At 42.0% G+C, this 22,500-nt stretch overlaps 1 protein-coding gene across 2 annotated transcripts in view; it reads left to right on the forward strand.

Moving 5' to 3' along the window:
* Positions 1-22,500, forward strand: part of LOC147016015 (protein unc-13 homolog B-like) — a 1,009,527-nt gene that overhangs the window by 440,161 nt on the left and 546,866 nt on the right. For both annotated transcript variants that reach the window (XM_085848698.1, XM_085848699.1), the window contains one exon: positions 2,155-2,272. In XM_085848698.1, coding sequence (XP_085704824.1) covers positions 2,155-2,272 — 118 coding nt within the window. The remainder of the gene's footprint in view (positions 1-2,154; positions 2,273-22,500) is intronic.

The raw sequence follows: 22,500 nt of genomic DNA on the forward strand, positions 1-22,500 counted from the left end.
TTCAACATTCACTTTTCAATGTCCTGCATGATCTTAATTTGTTTCGAGCTCTTCACGAAGGTTGCTGGTATTATATGCAAATTGTGAAACGCGTTTGATGTTTTCTGATTGTTTTTAATGCAACACGTGTTCCAACCCATTTCAAAAGGCTCTTTTTTAAACGAAATATAAACAGCATGGTTGACTCCACCCCCCTCCCCCTTGACTCCACTCCCCTCCCCCATCAGCCCTTTTTAAGACATTTTATGAATGCTACTATCTGTTTGTTTGTTTTGGCAGGAAGCTACGATGACATTGATGAAAACATTACATAAACTAGAACGACACTCGGTGGAGCGCATTCCTCTGCCAGGCTGAACAGTTTACATTTTGTATTGTACTAATAGGCTGGATCTGGATTCGGACCTGAACCAAAATATAATCGGCTTGTTCTTGTCACCGAAACAACTCACCCCCCCCCCCTTGTTTCAACCAATCCAGTCCACAACTTTTAGAGATATCATGCTACACATAATTTTTGGCCCCATTTCTCAAAGGTGAAGAACTACTTTAAAAAATTCTCACATCCAGATTCGAATCTCCCCCAAAATTGAATCAGTTATTCCTTGTCACACACCCAACCTGTCCGTAAAGTTTCTGCAGGAATCCATCCATAACCTTTTGATCTATTGTGCTATATATCGTTGTTGGTCCTATTTCTCAATGTGAAGAATCACTTGAAAAATTCTCGCATCCGGTTCCAGATTCGGATCTTCACAAAAATTGAAGCAATTTGCCCTTTTCACACACCCAACGTGTCCACAAAGTTTCTGCTGAATCCATCCATAACTTTTTGAGACATTGTGTTATATATCGTTTTTGGCCCGATCTCTCAGTGGTCAAAAATCACTTTTATAATTCTCAGATCCGGATCCGGATTCGGATCTTCAAAATTAAGTGCTGCTTTCCTTGGCCAGTCATCTACGCACAAAAAAAAAATTCAGAACGATTGCTTGAAAACTGTGGCCAGAAATCGTGTGACAGACAGACAGACAAGCCAGTAGGCGGACATGGGTAGTCGACTACCCAGTAGAACCTGACGCGATGGGCCCCTTCGATGGGGAATGACCTGAGGAATAAGAACAAGAAAATTCATGATTCGAGCTTCAAGGGTTAATGCTGCAGATTGTTTTTTATTTAAAATACCCCTACATTTTGAGGTTTTTCGGCCGTTGCTAGGCAACGGAGGGGTCCATAGCAACGGTTCTTTCTCACACATAACTAGGACATACCATGAACCCACCATACCAGTTTCATGTGTATCTGACTCATAGACTCTGAGATATAACAAACTTCGTTTTTTATTGTTTTCGACCAGGGTTCATTCAAAGTCTATCTTCTCCGACAGTTTTCATAGGATCCGGCTGGAAATTTTTGACAATATGGCTGAATGTACTGCCCACAATCGCTCGTGGCCCGATTTTTGATTTTTGAAAAAATAATTTTTTTATGATTTTTCACAAATTTAAAAGTCCCGTTGCTTGGTCAACGGTGGTGTCCATAGCAACGGTTCTCATTTGCATACAACTAGGTCATGGTATGAACCTACCAACCAAGTTTCATCGACATCGCCATTGTATTAACGGAGCACTGGACTGAACAGAGGGACAGGCAGACAGACAGACAAACATATCGACGGAAATATTGATAATAAGGGTCGATCAAATTTTTTTTTTTTTTCGACTCGATCGACTACCCAACATTCAGACAGACAAACGCGACAGACCAACATACTTGGCGAATTTTTTTTCACCAAGTAACAAACAGACACGGGTGAAAACATAACCTCCCACCCACTTTTTCGTGGCAGAGGTAAACATGTTTTGGATATGGCTATGCACATAGGGGAATTATTGCAAGCATTTCTCCTTTTCATCCTAGTCCAGAAAAGTATCTTAAGCTTTGCTGAAAGTATTATTTACACCAGCTTGCCTTGTCATGCTTTCATGATTAAAAACAACTTTCAAGCTGAGCTTTACCTATATATTTATTTGATATTTATTGACATTTTCTGCTGTACTATTTTTCAACAAGATTATTTTCTCAATATGCATCTGCCTCTACCTTGTGGTCTCTATGCTGAGCGAGTATATTGTGATGTCTGTTTTTTTGTAGCGAGATCAGTCATTTGGATGGAGGTCTTGTTGTCGAGGTCTGGGAGAAAGGTCTCATTTGGGACACCATGGTGGGCACAGTCTGGGTGCCTCTGGGGAACATTCAGCAGTCGACTGAGGTATGTTACTGCCAGCTACAGAACACTTGACCCTTTTAATAGTTCATCACCAAGTGTGGTGGTGTTGAAAACACACAATTGCAGAAGTTCTTGGATTGCTTCAAAGAGATTGCAAATTAACCCTTTTATGAATGCTAATTCTAAGTGAACCACAGATTTCCAATATATTTATTACTTTAAAAAAGATTATGGAGCCTCATTTAGTAATAAAGGTGCCGACACTTTTTAGATCTTCGTGGAGGATCTCTAAGTCTTACTCACGTTGTTGTTCTTCATCTTCTTCTTGTGGACTTTTTTGTTTCACAGCCTACAGTTTACATCGAAACTTCCCAAAACTTGGCGTATATATGTAAAAAATACCCTGCGCAGACAGTAACCATCTCCGATTTTGAAAATTCCTCCGAGAAAAAGTTATGACATCAAAATATCTCCGCTAATGGAAATCGCCTAAAAAATTATCTCCGAAACGAGGCAAGCATTTTGAATTCTGTTTGTGGGAATCGAACAGGGCATTAGCAGAGATGAATTACCGCACATATGATGCATCACTATGACGTCATATCAATTTTTATGACGTCATTCCTATTTTTTGACATTTTTTTGTTTTACAACCCAGAGTTTTCATCGGATCTTCGTGAAACTTGCCATGTATATGCAGAAAGCCCACGCGCAGGCAGTAACCAACTCTTATTTTGGAAATTCTTCCGAGAAAAAAGTTGACATCATAATATCGCGCTAATGGAAATCGCCTACACCATTATCTCCAAAACGAGGCTGTTTGAATTCTGTTTGCGGGAATCAAGCCAGGCATTAGCACAGATAATTTATCGCAAACCTGATACATCGCAATGACGTCATATTCGTTTTTATGACGTCATCATTAAGAGGACGAGGATCTTAGCTCATTTGAGCTTGTTATTATCCTGACATTCATGGTTTATAAACTTGTTTATTTGGAAAGTATAACTGAAAACTTTGTCACCTGGCTCACAGTTATTGTGCAGGTGAAATCTTCACTCAGTTTTTCTGTTTTGTATTTTTTAAAGATGTCGGTCTTTGTGGAGCTTGTACATAAATCATGTAGAGGATAAGGACTTTATCATGCAATGGAAAGATTAGAAAAGCCATGGGATTTGAACCAACATTATGATTCAAACAGCTATGATCTTAGAAAGGATAGGAGCACAAAGCACGCCAAGTTGTGCATTGAACTGTTTGCCTTTCCTTTATTGTTTCATTGTCTGAAAAATTCCGACTTCCGAGCTTTCAGCTAAGTTTGTGTTACGATTAAATTAGTTGAAATATTACCAAAGGATACACTTCAGTTACAAATGAACCAAAAACGATACCGTGCTTTTTGTGTTGGTTTTTTTTATTGTTTGTCAGGCATCAGAGGTGTAATGGAGCCCCCCCAGCCCCCAAAGTATCCCCTCCATTTTACTAGGATTACATTTTGAGGAACAAGTCATGATATTTAACATTTTCATAACAAAGTATGCTCTGATTGTCTTGTGATTTCCTTTTTTTCTCTCGAACTTATGAAGTGCGTTCAAAAATTCTACAAATGAGATACTCACAATTGTCAATTTTTCAGTTTAGAAATATATGATTATTAAAGAAATATTTGTCTTGTGAATTATATTTTAATTTGGCTGGATTTTAGAACACCACGACCTTGCTGGTTGTGTTGCTCCATGATAATCCGAGTGGCCAAATTGGCTGAATTTAAAGCTGTTGGCTCGAAGATGGATTTGGTGACTAAGAACCAATGGGTTTTTATTCCACAAACAGGCCCCCAACCCCCACTCCCCTTTATGTGAGTTTGCTCAGGGTGACGTGGAACTTCTGGGGATAATAAATAAACAGATAATAAACAGGAGGTGGGGAAAAGGAGAATCCAGATCCATGGGACAAGTGGCCGGCAACTCTATCCTCATTACATTTGGCCAATGTGTGCGTATTTGCAAAGAATGTCCACAGACTTGACAGTAGGCACACGAACACAAATATACACAATAAGGGGGGTTTACCACTCCTTTCCACACGTGTCTCAATATATACTCGTTTGTTGATTCTGTTTTTTAACTGTTGGCATTTCTTGAACAATTGTGAGTCTCATGTTTGCATAACATTTGGACGTCACCTGTATTTCTTATTTATTTTATAATTCACTCTACTAATTTGAGATTTCTAATTTTCTTCCTTCCCAAAGGTCAGCCAATGTTATCCATCTCACATGCTGATTGATCTGGACAAATGATTGTATTGTAGTCAGCTATGATAGTGAAAAAAATTAACTTTTTGTGCTGGAGGTAATTTGTAAACATTTTCAAAATCCATGCATATGATTTTGGCATTTCCTCAAAGATTTATTTTTCATCTAAATGTGCTTCCCACGTTTGAGCAGGAAGTAATGAGAATATAAACACTTTTGATCACTTTGTGGATTGACATTAATTACGTAGCCTGGGAAAAATGACAATCAATTCATAGTTTAACATAATGTGCATGGAATGACAAAAATGTATGAATCAAGTGAAGGGAGCCAAAAAAGGTCTATCAATCTCAGGCACATCGGTATGTTCGATTTTTCTTTCTTGGAACTTTGTTTCTTGAGTGTAGTTGCAGTATTCGCTGATTTGACACAATACACATTTGAGTATAGTTACAGGGAATGGAAACTTGTTCTTTGCCTGATCATGTCTTGTCGGAGTTACCAAAATTCCCACTGAATGGTATTTCCTTTGCCTTCTCTTCGCAAGCTCCAATGACTTGTGCACCATTCGCAAATCAGAAACCTGTCACTTCCAATCTGAGGTGCTTAGTCGCACTGCTGGAGAACAATGAACCTGTTTATTATTCATATTGTGGGCTTTCTTCCTCGTTTTAACACATTTTGTTGCATTTCTTTCCTTTTCTCTCTCCTTTCTCTTTCTTCCTTTTCTTCATATAATTACTCTGTTCATTTCCTCGTTTTTGAAATCCTTCTGGTTGCTCTTCATATACAGTGCCTATACAAAGTCAACACCCCCTTTGAAATTTTTCACCTTTTCTTGCCTTATAGCCTGGAATTAAATTAAAGCCTGGTGTTGGTGCAGTGGTAAGGGCAGTGGCTTGGGACCCAAGAGGTCCTGAGTTCAAGCCCCGTTGGGACACTGAATTAATATATGTATGTATATATATATATATATATATATATATATATATATATATATATATATATATATATATATATATATAATGTGTATATATATATATATATATATATGTGTATATATATATATATATATATGTATCTATATATATATATATAAATATATATAAACCAAGTCGAAAACACCAGGGGGTTGACTCAGCCTGCCATCCTTCCGAGGTCGGCGAAATGAGCACCAGTTGTACTGGGCCCGGTGTATGCCCCGGTTAGAATAGGTGTACCATATCCCTGTGTGTCGTAAGAGGCGACCAGGGTTGCGTCAGGAAGGGCATCCGGCGTAAAAACCTATGCCAAATCATTATGCGGACAACAAAACGAATTTCCATACCGGATCGGTCGAGGCCCGGGTTACCAACGACCGCCACCGGTACCGGTGGTCAGCAGGGTACCAGTGGAAATTGTGCTACTGCTGGGCGAAGGAGGAGAAGGAGACGGGGAAGGCGAGTCCGGAGGCAGTGGGAGAGGGGGAAGGGTAGAAGTGTGGAGGTGAGAGTTGGAACTCTGAATGTTGGGACGATGACTGGCAAAGGGCGAGAGTTGGCTGATATGATGGAGAGAAGAAAGGTGGACATACTGTGTGTACAAGAGACCAAGTGGGTGGGGAATAAGGCGAGGAGCATTGGAGGTGGTTTCAAACTGTTCTACCATGGTGTGGATGGGAGGAGAAATGGTGTCGGGATAATCCTGAAGGAAGATCATGTCAAGAGGGTATTGGAGGTGAGGAGGGTGTCTGACCGAGTGATGAGTGTGAAGTTGGAAATTGAAGGGGTGATGATGAATGTCATCAGTGCATATGCCCCACATATGGGGTGTGAGATGGAATATAAAGAAGATTTCTGGAGTGAGTTAGATGAAGTGGTGGAGAGTGTATCCAAGGATGAAAGAGTGGTGATTGGAGCAGATTTCAATGGACATGTTGGGGAAGGGAATAAAGAGGATGAGGAGGTGATGGGGAGGTACGGTCTCAACAAGAGAAATGTGGAAGGGCAAATGGTGGTAGAGTTTGCAAAAAGAATGGAAATGGCAGTGGTAAACACGTATTTCAAGAATAAGGAGGAACACAGGGTGACATACAAGAGTGGAGGAAAGTGCACACAGGTGGATTACATCTGAAGTAGGAGATGCAACCTGAAAGAGATTAGTGACTGTAAGGTTGTGGCAGGGGAGAGTGTAGCTCGACAGCATCGATTGGTGGTCTGTAGGATGACTTTAGAGGTGAGGTTGAGGAAGAGAGTGAGGGCTGAACCAAGGACCAGATGGTGGAAGCTGAAGGAGGAAGACTGTTGCGTGAAATTTAGGGAGGAGGTGAGACAGGCGTTGGATGGTGGTAAAGATGGGTGGGATGATTGGCAACGACAGCAGAAGTTGTGAGGGAAATAGCTGGGAAGGTACTTGGTGTGACATCTGGACAGAGGAAGGAAGATAAGGAGACTTGGTGGTGGAATGAGGAAGTACAGGAAAGTATAAGGAAGAAGGGGTTGGCTAAAAAGAAGTGGGATAGTCAGAGAGATGAAGAAAGTCGGCAGGAGTACAAGGAGTGGCGTCGAAAAGCAAAAAGAGAGGTGGCTAAGGCCAAGGAAAAGGCATATGACGAGCTGTATGAGAAGTTGGATACAAAAGAAGGGGAAAAGGATTTATACCGATTGGCAAGACAGAGGGACCGAGCTGGGAAGGATGTGCTGCAGGTTCGGGTGATAAAGGACGCAAATGGGAATGTGCTGACGAGCGAGGAGAGTGTGTTGAGAAGGTGGATGGAGTACTTTGAGGAGCTGATGAATGAAGAAAATGAGAGAGAGAGAAGGTTGGAAGAGGTGGAGATAGTGAATCTGGAAGTGGGGTGGATCAGTAAGGATGAAGTGAGGACTGCTATGAAGAAGATGAAAAGTGGAAAGGCGGTTGGCCCAGATGGAATACCAGTGGAGGCATGGAAGTGCTTAGGAGAGATGGCAGTGGGGTTGTTAACCAGATTGTTTAATAAAGTCTTGGAAAGTGAGAGGATGCCGGAGGAGTGGAGATTAAGTGTACTGATTCCGATTTTCAAGAATAAGGGTGATGTGCAGAGCTGTGGAAATTACAGAGGGATAAAGTTGTTAAGCCACACCATGAAGTTGTGGGAAAGAGTAGTGGAAGCTCGGTTGAGAGGAGAGGTGACGATCTGTGAGCAGCAATATGGGTTTATGCCAGGAAAGAGCACCACTGATGCGATGTTTGCTTTGAGGATGTTGATGGAGAAGTATAGGGAAGGCCAGAAAGAGTTACATTGTGTGTTTGTGGATTTAGAGAAAGCTTATGATAGGGTGCCAAGAGAGGAGTTGTGGCATTGTATGAGGAAGTCGGGAGTGGTGGAGAAGTATGTGAGGATCGTGCAGGATATGTACGAGGACAGTGTGACAGCGGTGAGGTGTGCGGTAGGAATGACGGACCGGTTTAAGGTTAAAGTGGGATTGCACCAAGGATCGACTCTGAGCCCTTTCCTGTTTGCAATGGTGATGGACAGGTTGACGGACGAGATCAGACTGGAGTCTCCATGGACCATGATGTTCGCGGATGACATCATGATCTGTAGGGAGAGTAGGGAGCAGGCTGAATCGAGCCTTGAGAGGTGGAGGTACGCACTGGAGAGAAGGGGAATGTTAGTCAGTAGGAGAAAGACAGAGTACATGTGCGTAAATGAGAGGGAGGGTGGTGGTATGGTGCGGTTGCAAGGAGTTGAGGTGGGGAAGGTGGATTGGTTTAAATACTTGGGATCAACTGTCCAAAGTAACGGAGAGTGTGGGAGAGAAGTGAAAAAGAGAGTGCAGGCAGGATGGAGTGGGTGGAGAAGAGTTGCAGGAGTGATTTGTGACAGAAGGGTAGCTGCAAGAGTGAAGGGGAAAGTATACAAGACGGTAGTGAGACCAGCTATGTTGTATGGTTTGGAGGCGGTGTCGCTAACAAAAAGACAGGAAGCAGAGCTGGAGGTGGCAGAGTTAAAGATGCTGCGATTCTCGTTGGGAGTGACGAGGATGGATAGGATAAGAAATGAGTGTATTAGAGGGACGGCGCAGGTAGGACGGTTTGGAGACAAAGTGAGAGAGGCGAGATTGCGATGGTTTGGACATGTGCACAGGAGGGAAACAGAGTATATCGGGAGAAGGATGTTGAAGATGGAGCCGCCAGGCAGGAGGAGAAGAGGAAGGCCAAAGAAGAGGTTCATGGATGCGGTGAGGGCGGACATGCGGGTGGTTGGAGTGTCAATGGAAGATGTGGAGGATAGAGCAAAATGGAGACAGTTGGTCCGCTGTGGCGACCCCTAGCGGGAGCAAGCCGAAAGAGGAAGAAGAAGAAGCCTGGAATTAAATTGCATGAAATCAGACTTTTTCCACCTTTATTTATACATCATAACACACAACTTCCAAGTAAAAAACAAATTCTACAAATTAAAAAAATTAAAATTAAATAATAATATAAAACTAGAATATCTTGATTGGATAAGTATCCAGCCCCCTGAGTTAATACTTGGTGGAAGTGCCTTTGACAGCAACTCCAGCTTGGAGTCTGTTGGGATAGGTCTCTACCAACTTTGCACACCTTGATTGGGCAATATTTTCCCATTCTTCTGGACAAAACTGTTCAAGCTCAGTCAAGTTGCGTGGGGAGTGTTGATGGACAGTAATCCTCAACCCATGCCACAGATTTTCGATTGGATTTAGGTCGGGGCTTCCTCTGGCACAATAGACTAATTGACTTGACTCCACGCCTTCTTCTGATTGCGCCCTCTTCCTTCATATATATATATATATATATATATATATATATATATATATATATATATATATATATATATATATATATATATATATATATATACATATATATATATATATATATATATATATATATATATATATATATATATATATATATATATATATATATATAGGGTTGACTCAGTCTGTCATCCTTCCGAGGTTGGCGAAGTGAGTACCAGTGTACTGGGCCGGTGTATACCCTGGTTAAAATAGGTGTACCATATCCCTGTGTCGTAAGAGGCGACCAGGTTTGCGTCAGGAAGGGCATCCGGCGTAAAACATGTGCCAAATCATGATGCGGATCATACGGATGATCTGCTGTGGCGACCCCTAACGGGAGCAGCCGAAAGAAGAAGAAGAAGAAGATATATATATATATATATATATATATATATATATATATATATATATATATATATATATATATATATATATATATATACATACACACACACACACACACATTCTAAGGTTTATGAATGAGCTGCTACGTGCAGACAGAGACATTAGACAACACAGGACTTAACTTTATACAGGAACAGCCAGTTATCTTTGAGAGTGAATTTGCTTCCCAGTGCACTCTGGGTGCTGGTGACGTCAGCTTACTACTTTGGTTTTCTCTCTGCAGTGAGAGAAGCAATTATGGAGAAATATCCCCCCATTCTTTGGATGGCAACCGATGGGGTTTGTCCATGCTCGATCCTTCAAATACTGTGCATCAAGCGAGGTCGCAGCACGTACCATTTTAAGACTTTTAAAGACTTTTTAAGACAGATTTTAACATCTTTTGTTCGACTCGGCCAGGTTGAGCATTGAACCGCCAATCTAACCAACTCAGACTCAGATTTTCCCCCGACTTCTCAAAGCTTACAAACAAACTGATAGACGTGTAACTCACATATTATGTGATGTAAACGAACAAACATTGGAGAAAATGGTCTTGGTAGAGTGAAATGCGTCCGCAATTTGTCGGGAGGCCGGCGAAATTCCCAAAAGATATTTACTATGTACCTGTACACTTTAAAGTTATATGAAATGTCCACATCCACTTCTGTACACTCAATATCACCTCTGAGTTTATGTACATTTTATTAAAAAAAAAACAATCCAATCAAAACTGAACAAGGTACGTTTTCATTATAACGAAAATACTCACAATTAATATTTGAAGTCTTTAAAAAAAATACTCCTTTTGTCGGCGTTTTGTATGTACTGTATGGTGTCGAGATGTCCTGGAGTGTGTTCAGTTACACAAGGGGCCAATGCTTGCCAAGCCAGCCGTTCATTATCAACTGTTTCTCACAGAGTGCTTGCTTTAGTGCTTAAGCCGCTTGGTGTGCAATCCACAAGAAACTTGGGAACTGAACACACTGCAGAATAATTACATGGCAACGAGGACAAACATCTCGAGTCGATACCATGACGTCTTCCGACCATATCAATGAGTTTGTCCCTTGGGGCAGATTTCGACATGACACTTGGCAAGTTAGAGGTTGGTCGGAATCAAAAGTGAGTTTTATTTTTATATATTTCTTTTTCCCAAACGTGGTTAAAAACTGTGAAAATTCCTTTGTGAGAGGGAGGGAGAGAAAGGGGTGCGGTGGGAGAAGGGAGGGAAGGGGTGGGGTGGTAGAAGGGAGGGGAAGGGGTGGTGTGGGAGAAGGGAGGGAAGTGGTGGGGTGGGAGGAGGGAGGGGTGGGGTGGTGGAAGGGAGGGGAAGGGGTGGGGTGGGAGAAGGGAGGGAAGTGGTGGGGTGGGAGGAGGGAGGGAGGGTGGGTGGGAGGAGGGAGAGAAAGGGGTGGGGTGGGAGAAGGGAGGGAAGTGGTGGGGTGGGAGGAGGGAGGGGAGGGGTGGGGTGGTGGAAGGGAGGGAAGGGGTGGGGTGGGAGAAGGGAGGGAAGTGGTGGGGTGGGAGGAGGGAGGGAGGGGTGGGTGGGAGGAGGGAGAGAAAGGGGTGGGGTGGGAGAAGGGAGGGAAGGGGTGGGGTGGTAGAAGGGAGGGGAAGGGGTGGGGTGGGAGAAGGGAGGGAAGTGGGAGGAGGGAGGGGAATGGACAGGGTGGGAGGAGGGGAAGTGGTGGGGTGAGAGGAGGGAGGGGAAGGGGTGGGTTGGGAGGAGGAAGAGGAAGGGGTGGGTTGGGAAGAGGGAAAGGAATGAACTGGGTGGGAGGAGGGGAAGGGGTTGGGTGAGAGGAGGGAGGGGAAGGGGTGGGGTGAGAGGAGGGAGGGGAAGGGGTGGGGTGAGAGGAGGGAGGGGAAGGGGTGTGGTGGGAGGAGGGGAGGGAAGTGGTGGGAGGAGGGAGGGGAAGGGGCGGGGTGGGAGGAGGGAGGGGAAGGCGCGGGGTGGGAGGAGGGAGGGGAATGGACGGGGTGGGAGGAGGCTCGAGGAGGGGAAAGTGTTGGATGGGACTCCGGAGGAAGGGACGGGGTATGTTGAGGGAGGGTGGAAGGGTTGGGAGGAGTCTGGGTACCCCTGCTGGTGTGATATATTTTGAAGGATTCCTTAAAAGTGACAAAATCTTGTTTGTTTTTTTCTCTGCGGTTTTTGACATAATCTCAGAAACAATTCCAAAACCTCTCACTTGGGTAATTGTTCCACAGCTTGCTGATTATGCAGTCCACAGTAATTCTGAACAACCCCCATCTCCACCCGACGGTAATTTTCCCCACGACGTAACAAAATTCAAGCAAAACACAAATTGGTTTGTGCATCTTGAAATAAATATAGTAAGTGGTGCCAGGCACAACAAATCCTGCCCATTTAAGGCATAAAGTTATTTTGGGGATCAAATTTAATTTTGATCCATCCTTCACCCCGATCTTCACAAATATGCATTTTTCACGATAAGATTGTGAGGATTTTAAGTCACAAATAGAATAAGGTTCACTATAAGCTTAGTTTGAAGTAAATCGGATGATTTTTGACAAAGTTATGAGCGAAAAATGGTTTTGACCTTTTCCTGACCTGACCTTGACCTTTGACCTGATTGGACCCAAAAGTTAATGGGGTCGTCCGAGGTTCATTACCCACCTGTGGATACAATTTGACAGTGTTTGAGCCAGACATTTTCCCGTAAAGTTGTATTTTCGGAACCATGTTTTAGTTTTAATGGGAAATTTGTAATTTTGACCGATGACCATGACCCCCAAAACTTCGGACCCTACCGATCTTAACAAATATGCATTTTTCACTATGGGAATGGGTAGGATTATAAGTGACAAATAGAATAAGGTTCACTATAAGCTTAGTTTGAAGTAAATCAGATCATTTTTGACGAAGTTATGAGCGAAAAACGATTTTGATCTTTTCGTGACCTTGACCTTGACCTTTGATCCAATTGGACCCAAAAGTTAATGGGGTCGTCCAAGGTTCATTGCCCACCTGTGGATTAAATTTGATAGTGTTTGCTAAAGCTGTTTTGCCGTAAAGTTGCTGACAGACAGACAGACAGACAAACAAACAGACAAACAAACCGTTCGATTACAATATCCCGCTCCCTCCGGGGGGGGGGGGGGGGGATAATAATCCACTCAGCATGCCAAGTATGTTTATTTTTATTTTTAAGTTCATTTGACCTCAGCTCTCTCCGATACACATTCATCACAGTTGGTACGTGATTTAAATGATGTGTCAAAAGTAAGGAGTTATTTGAGATCTTTATACAAGTTAATTTTGTTGATTAATCGTTCTATTTGCCTCTGTCTTCATGGACAACTCATGATTCTCAGGTCGGAGAAGGTGATAATATGATTTTCCATTGTATAATTGGCTCGAAATCAAGCGAACCATGAAAACACATGGCACGTAGCAAAAACATGAGGTTGTATTGTCGTGCTTTCTGTGCACAGCATGAAAAATCACCAAAACTTTTAGCAATTTTTTTGGAAGAGATCTCTAATTTATAATAACACTTGTAAAATCATATCACGGGCCAAAACTTTTGTCACCAAAACTTTTGTCATCACGTCAATTTTTTATTTCAATTATCACCATGCAAAGTAACTGTGTGTTGGTACCTCTCTCACCAGCCATGGCACTTCAACAAAAGACTTCTCTGACTTCATGGGACTGACCCAATCTGTAAACTTTCCAACCCAGATTTCTCCCAATCGCAATGGATTTCTCTCAATCCTCCCTTCTGGACTTTATGATGATTAACTTCCCTGCAAATGTCTCCTGCCCTTCCTCTGATCCAATTGGTTCATCTGAGCATGTGTGTGAGAATCAACATCACTCTGGCAATTCACAGAGAGCTGCCTCAGTGTTGGCGAGTCTGGCAATTCACTCAGGCACATTGTCAGGGACTACAAGCCTGATCTCCCATATCTATTGCCCCTGATGTTAACTCAGCCTGGGGATTCTTTTCCAGAAACCTGCTCTCTCTTCTGCACACATCCATCCCATCTCATCTTCAGTAATCCTACCCTTTTTCCCGCCCATGGTACTCTGAATCCTGTGGTGAGGGAATTGCTCTGAAGCAACTTGCCTTCTCTTCCTGGATGGAAAATCCGACCGATGGTAACAGAAGATCATTCCACAAAGTCCACAACAAGTGTGTGTCTGCTCTCAGGAAAGTCAGAAAACAACATCTGCCCAAACTCAAGAATGAACTTTAAAACTTGTCTCCCTCCTCTAAAACCTGGTGGCACCTTGTTAAGTCTATCTCTGGTGTATGTTCCCCTGCCATCCATTCCCTTACTTAAAATGGCACTACAGCTGACTCAGCTCTTGAGAAGGCCAAATACTTCAATTCTAGTTTACTTCCAAATATTGTGTCCCCAACCCCTCACTCTCTATACCCACCCTTCCCAGTCATACCCAACTGCTCCTGGATTCTGTATCTTTTCCACCTAAGAAAGTGAAGAAGTTCCTGGGGCTTGTTCGTTCAACCCTCGACTCTGACTGCTCCTCAACTGAACGGCATCAGCACACATGTCCTAAAATCCTGCTCTGCTGCTCTTACACATCCTCTCTCTGCTCTTTTCACCCAAACATTTGCCTAAGGTCATCTTCCACCTGCTTAGAAATCTGCCAACATCACTGCACAACATGAAAAGGTGCAAAAACTGATCCCCTTTACTCCAGACCTTTCAGCTTACTTCAAATCATCAACATTGTCATGGAATCCATCATCGTAGTTCATATGAAATCCTTCCTTTTCTCCAACAAGCTCCTCTCAGATCATCAATTTGGTTTCAGACTACGTTACTCAACCTTGGACATGCTGCTTCCACTCACCCAACAATGGATGGAGGCACTCAATATCAGACATGAGATCAGGGCTGTCTCTCTGGACATATCTCATGCTTTTGATACAGTCTGGCATCCTGACATACTCTCTAAATTCTCTACCAATGACATCCAAGGCCAATGCAATACATGGCTCACTGACTTCCTCAACTCTCATAACTGTGTGGCACTCAATGGAATCCTTTCATTTACTCTCCCTGTCAAGGTTAGAGTGCCCCCAAGGCAGTGCTGTGGGTCCAGTCCTATTCCTGATCTTCATCAATGATCTCTGACTCTCTGGAAAATCCTCTTTATATATTTATTGATGACTCCACTCTCTGTCGTGACATCCCTCATCCTTCATACAGGCAGACCGCAGCCTCTTTCCTCTCTGCAGACCTTGAAAAAGTCACAAACTGGTCAAACACTTGAAACATGTCTTTCAATCCTGACAAATCTCACACTCTCATTATATCTCTCCAAAAGGAACATTTGGCAACCCCTCCTATCCACTTTCTTAACAATCGTCTTGAGGAAGTTCAGTCATTAAAACTCCTTGTTAATGGTCTCACTATCAGCACTGATCTTTCTATGGCAAACCACATTTTAATGTTGGCCTCCAAAGCCACCCGCTGGGCATCCTCCATTGTACAAAGTCCTTTATTTGCACACCTGGAATCCTATTCACCGACAAGACCTTCATCCACAGCTTGTGGAGTACTACTCTACTCTCTGAGCTGGCTCCCCTGCCTCACATATTGCTCAGCTTGACATGGTGGAAACTAAGAACTTCAACATCATTGGAATGTCCTGTGATGAAGCTGAGTCTATGGGCTTATCACTTTGCCACCACAGACAGGTCGGTGATCTCTTTTTCTTCGACCACCTGCTTTTTCTGGTCTTTCACCCTCTGCTCTTTTTGTGATATATCCCCCCCCCACCCCTTTCCGTTTCTGCAGGGCTCACACGGTCCATGCACCCCCTTGTGGTGAAACTACCTAAATCCTGGATCACTGCTCACCTCAACTCATTTGTTCCTCTTTTTCCTGCTTGTAGAATCAACTTCCACATCCTCCACAATCTCCAGGTCTTCAAGACAGCTGTTCACCGCCATCTCAGATCGTTTCCAATCCTGAACCATGATCTTTTCTATCATCGTTAACCTCACCCAAATCCCTCCTCCTTCCAATTTTCAAGTTTTTCCCCCTTGGAGTTACCTTCTGTATCCATCTTGTACACCCCATGCATACATGTTTTGCATCCTCTTTTTGTCCTGTTACGTCCTGATTCGTTCAGTGTACTCGCTCTTCCACGAGCCTCGACTTTGCAAACAATAAAAAGTCTCCCTCCATCTGCTCCTTTAACTCCGCTGTTGGTGTCTCCCCCACACTCCTCTCTCGACTATTCCTTCTGTCTGTTACATCCTGATCCATTCATTGTACTCAATCTTCCATGAGCCTTAACTCTGTTTACAAAAAAAACACGTTACATAAAACCTGCAAAGTTTGTAAAAACGTCATCGGCCAACAGAAATTCACAGAATACTTTCTCGTGGACGCTTTGCTTTAAATAGTTGCCATGTAGTTTTGTTCTCATTTTTCTATCAACTCTCTTCTAGTCTCACTCCTCGCTCCCTCTCATCCATCATGCTCCATGCATTCATCCAAAATTCCACACCTGATGACCCCACCGAATTATAAGCTGAACGTTGAACGGTCATCTCCATCGATCCTTCTACTCTGTCATCTGTGGAATTCACTCTCTTTCTCTTTCCACTCTCTCCAGTCTTTCAACAGCGCTGCCCATTGTCACCTCGTGCTTCACTCCGATACCCACCTCTGCTCTCGACCTTGTCATTTCACGAACCGTCTCCCCTTCCTCCCCTCTTTCCATCTTGCCACTCATCCACACATGCGTGATGTCTTTGTTTCCCTGCTCCTCTTTGATCCTCCATCTCTGTGAACCAATTTTTTTTGTACACAAAAGAAATCCTCTCTTACTTTCTTTTCCTCCTTTCGGGACTGTGGTTTGGCAGATGCAATTCGTCCAGAAAGTCGGTACCAGCTGATCGCCTTTCAGATGGTATATAAATGAACTTTTTTGAATCAACCATCCATGCAGCAGAAAAAAAACAAACTAATAAACATTTTCCTTTTCCTCAGATTGAGCATTATGCATCTTCTTCAATTGGTCGTACAAATGAAATCCAAATATTATTTCTTGCAGTCTCGGACTCGCACGCCACCATGATAATGCAGTATTTCTAAGGATGCAAGCAGTCGTGGTTCGGTTTGCCCGCGTTCATTTCACATTGAACGTTTTATTTTATTCGTTCACATAATGTATAATTATAGTGGGGACATGAATTGGTCAAACATACCATGATTGCTTGCGGCCTTAGACCTCACCTGCATGCTCAATTCCCTGTATTCCCATTGGCACACAGACTAAAATGTGGGACATGCGTAATCAGGTGCAATAAGATACGATATGATGTGATATATGATATGATACGAGATGTACCTTTCACGGTACAGAGCCTTGGTGCTGCTGAAGCAGTTTATTGGCAAAAATTATGCTGGGTGGTTTGCCAATACCTTCCCAGCAGTCAGTCAGGGCAGGAATATGTAATTTGGTTTGGGTGCTGCTGACAACTCACCTATTCTTCACGAATAACACCATGGACCCTTCAATGCCCTCTTTCTCGGACTTGGATGTATTTATTCCAGATCTTCTTTTTTTCTGAAAAACAGAACTTTTCTGGCCAATACATACACACATACATACATACATACATTCATACATACATACATGGGGAGCATGCGCCACAGCGCACCGCTGCATCCACTTTCTGCCAGTACTCCAGGGGCCTCTATCTGGCCATCCCCCAGGCAGATGCCTGGCCCAACCCTATCTCTTAGGGATAGGCCATTCCAGACACCCACCAGAAGAGACCACCGAAGGTTAACCCGAGGAGACTGCCATCTGGTGGATGACACCTCAGCACCACCCTGACACACTCCACGTTAGTGTGTATGCGGAGTGAAGTATTTTTATGGTGGCCATCATGAAAATCCTGCCACCAACCTCCTAGGAAAGGTAACCCACTGCAGGAAGACATCCGCAAATGCAGTTGGGCTCAGATATGAATGACCTTTGGCTCACAAGGAACTCTTTCACCCTTTGACGGGTTTTGTTTTTAGTCCTGCTGGGTGTCCATATCCATACACCCTCCTCACTGGGAGGACCGAGTGGGGAGAAATGGTTTAGTCGCCAACACTCACCCAAGAACAAGTTTGTACAGGATTTACTTGATACCTGTAGCAAGTCACAGATCTGATCTGGCCTGACCTGACAATCAGGGTTGGGTGCCACCGTATCGGTCAGGCTGCTCCGCTGTATACCGTCGAGTGCAGCACAGTGCAAAGCTCCCATCCTCGAGGAATCCCCCAACCCAAGCCTCCGAGCAGCCGGATTACAGATGTGCACCACTACACCCAGCACTTTCTTGATCCACTGGTTTCAGGAATCTCTCCAATGCTGGGAAAATGTGTTCCAACAGTTGGAAGCTGCATATACTGCAAAAGACTGAGCAGCTGGTGCAGGACCATTTTGCGATGTTTGGTGAAAACACTTTTTCATCCCAGGTGTCCCATCCACTCATATCCATCGAGAATTCCATTCGTGTTGTAAACCCCACCAAGACCTCTATATTTCAGGCATGTCAATGCCCAATATTGCTGAAACCTTCGAAAAGACTGCTTCACAATTGACCTTATCTCACTTATTGTAGATTGTTTTCAAGAACCTTATATGCAAGATACTCCATTCTTGTCTGCAAACATTTTGTTTTTATCTCATTACTTTCTTGTGCAGACTGAATTAAAGATGTCAAGGACTGACAAACAAACCACAGGGTTGGATATTACACTTACAGGCAGACAAGAGACCAACTTAAGATGAACATCAGGAGGAGCAGAGAAAACAATCAAGCAAACCAAAAATTCAGGGTTATCGAACATTCTTCTTCATTAATTTCATTTGTACTGCCTGTTATCCGCAGGTAACCCTGCGTGATCGCAACATGGTATACCACTCCTGTCATTTTAGATAACCATCAATCAGCACTGCTGAAGTGCAGTCTTTATTCTTTTGCTTTTCTGTTTCACAACACTGACTCTCATCAACTTATTTTATCTGCAGGGAGGTTAATACACTACAGTAGTCATCTGCACTTCTTTGTGATGCAGGATAGGATGTTGGCACGTATTTGTACTTTTTCTTCAAAGCTTTCTCCACGAGCCCCAGAATTTCGAAAGAGCCCATGAATTTCCACTTAATTAGCTTTCTGTTTGATTACCATTAGGCATTTCCATTTTGCTTATGTACCATGTCATTGGAGATTGTCATATCAAACCAGCCACAATGGCTTCATCAGGGATGCTTTTCCTTGTCCTACTTAATTTGCTCGTCTGACGTTACCAGAATGTCCCCAATGGTAATTTCATGTTCGAATTGCATAACAATCTTAATCTGCATTTTGCGTTAAAGTGTAGAATGATACATTCTAGGCTTGTTTTCTCTTGAACCATTTAAGGAAATGGAACTTCTCATATAAAGATTATCGCCTTCGTTTTAATTGGATCAACAATTGTGCGACAATGAAGAGTTTCAAAGGGATGATATGTCTGTCTGTTGTCTAACGCTAGTTGTCTTCATGTTGTGTGAAGAGTCACAGCCTCTTCTTGGATGGGGTGAGGAGAGGGGGGTTTGTTGTTATGGGGATGTGCTTATTTTGTACATAAGAGACTGTCAAGCTTTCCAACACTTAAATAATCATATTCAGTTATCTTCGCTCTTGGCTTTCTTTGTCGAAGCAAGCTGCATGTGGATTGAGTAATCTCTGAACTGTCTTTATTCTCACAATGGGTTTTCTTTGGAACAAAATTCTGTACTTCATATCGAAAACTCTTTGTGTCTTTTTGCTGACAAGTCAGTTTTGTAAACCTAAGGGCCTCACTCCATTACTATGCAGGCTACAGCACCATCCATGTGTCTCAATTTTGAGAATATTACAATGTGCTTGTCTTAAAAAAAGTTATATCTGTCAATGAAACATCCTCATGAGATCTCTTTATGGAAAGACTGCATATCTTTCAACCAAACATGGTACCGAGTCTGTGATTGAAGCAGAATCTCTGACACTTTTTTCATTCGCAATCAGCCGTCGTTATGATTCCCGGAGGGAGGCATGAAGCGTTAAGTCTTGGAGTGCATGGTCTCCTGCTTTTTATGGAATATTTTTTCTATTATTTAAATTTTTTTATGATTTAGTTTTACATTTTCAATTTTGTTTCCCCAATTTTCGAAAGAAAAAATAGCATTTTCAATTATTAAATTTCCAATTTATTTTAAGTTTCAATTTTTTTTCAATTTTCAATGTTTTTAAAAAATATATTTTCCAATTTTCAATTATTTAATTTCCCAATTATTTAATGTTTCCATTGTTATGGTTCCCAGAGGGAGGCATGAAGTGTTTAATCTTGGTGTCTGTGGTGTCCCGCTTTGAAAAGAAACGTTTGTTTTCATTATGATGCAGAATTTCAAATGCTACCAAATGGCTAATATTATGAGTTGGCTATACAGGGAACCATTACCGATCTCCGATCGCATCCCTCTCGTTTCTCATGAAGTCCTCCCTTGCTTTTCCCTCCAACATCTTTGGCAAATCCAATGTTTCCATCTTGTCTCATTTTCCTCTTCCCAGAAAGGATTGACTGACCATTTAGCATTCCATTCTATTGACAACCTTGCAAGCATCAAAATCTGTAATTTTTGTATTTTGTGGTTTTATGAATCTCTCCTCCGAAGAACTTGTGTTTGATTATGAATTGTCTCACTGTGCAATCCAATTATTTTCCTGATATTTCATGGACAGTACTTTATATTTTTTGATTCAAGAAAGATATGGAATGTTTGGCTTTGTACAAATCTGGTACAATGGAAGAATACATATTGAAAAATGACATCATTCGACCAAACCCTTAAAAGAGGGGAAAATGGTCGTAAAACGTTTGTTGTTATTGTTGTTGGTGGCTTCATCATTGTTAGATCCTCGTGGAGGATCTCTAAGTCTTACTCACGTTGTTGTTCTTCATCTTCTTCTTGTGGACTTTTTTGTTTCACAGCCTACAGTTTTCATCGAAACTTCCTGAAACTTGGCATATATATGTAAAAATACCCTGTGCAGACAGTAACCATCTCGGATTTTGAAAATTCCTCCGAGAAAACAAAGTTATGACGTCAAAATATCTCCGCTAATGGAAATCGCCTAAAAATTATCTCCGAAACTATGCAAGCTTTTTGAATTCTGTTTGCGCGAATCGAACAGGGCATTTGCAGAGACGAATTACCGCACATATGATACATATCAATTTCATATGATACATATCAATCACGATGACGTCATATCAATTTTTATGACGTCATTCCTATTTTTTGACATTTTTTCTTTCACAACCCAGAGTTTTCATCGGATCTTCGTGAAACTTGCCATGTATATGCAGAAAGCCCATGCGCAGACAGTAACCATCTCCGATTTTGGAAATTTTTCCTATAAAATAAAGTTGACGTCATAATATCGCCGCTAATGGAAACCGCCTATACCATTATCTCCGAAACTAGGCAAGCTGTTTGAATTTTGTTTGCGGGAATCTAGCCGGACATTAGCACAGATAATTTATCGCAAACCTGATACATCACAATGACGTCATTTTCGTTTTTATGACGTCATCAGTAAGAGGACGAGGATCTTAGCTCATTTGATCTTGTTTTTCATGATAGCTTTGTGATTGCAGAAAGAAGTCTATTTCCAATAACTTATTTTGTTGGATGAGTAAAGGAAATTGATTGGGAAGAACAACATTGTGCTTCAACTGCATTTTCAAAATTCTTTTAATGTTTTCTGAAGACATAAAACAGTCAATGTGGCTGAGTTTGCTATTTCAGGTCCAAGTGGCTTTCAGCCATGCCTGTGAGATCCAACGGAACTTGCAGTTTCGTTGTGGCATAGTCACCAGAGTGAGTGACTCCAAATTCAGGAACAAGTTGACAGTGCTTTATTTAAATGGCTAAGATGATGAATGTTCTAATTACATCTGGGGCATCTGCAAATCAAAATAATAATAATAATAATAATAATAATAATAATAATAATAATAATAATAATAATAATAATATAAAGCCAGTTTTATAGACAAAAAACCTGGGTTTATTATACTAATAAATCTATTTCTCAAAAAAATGAATATTCCTTCACTAATATTTATATAGAACCAGCTAAAGTACCCGGCATTGCCCGGGAAAATTCAATGAAATATGTATTTAAATATTTCCTGCATTACAAATTCGGGAATCTTGGCCTTAGGATTTTGGATGAATTACCGATCTTCACAAAACATATGACTCAATCACTCCTGGGAAAAACTCAAGCAGTGCATAAGGAACATACTCACTCCAGGCCTGAACACGGAGGTGTTATAATAAACCTGTGCAAAGCAATCTTTTAACAACATACACACATGTGTCAGCACTATAATAATTAAATTTGTGTTGTCGACAACAAATCAAGACAACCTCAACCTCCAATCTTCACAACACATATCTTACTCGATCGCTCACGGGAAAAAAAAATCCCAGACAGTGTATAAGCACAATACCCAAAATGAGGCCTGAAAGTCAATTATCTGGTTTTATCTGGAGTCCTTTTTTTATCCAAACTTAGCCTTTGACCTTCTTCTTGATGAAAGAGGACGCCATGCTTCGTTTAGTTGCGCTGATTTCTGCAGGTTCCGAAACAAACAAATAAAACAAACAAACAAACTTTATTTTTCTGGGTGGGTTGAGTTTGTGCCTGACTTGCTGAAAAAAGGTAAAGTTTGTGTTTTGCAAGAAGACTGTAGATGTTTGTGTGGTGTGCACTTAAAAGGTATGAGAT

The sequence above is a fragment of the Eptatretus burgeri genome, chromosome 12 (genome assembly GCF_056783735.1).
Source record: "Eptatretus burgeri isolate ZD-2024b chromosome 12, Ebu_testis_v1, whole genome shotgun sequence".
Lineage (NCBI taxonomy): Eukaryota > Metazoa > Chordata > Myxini > Myxiniformes > Myxinidae > Eptatretus > Eptatretus burgeri.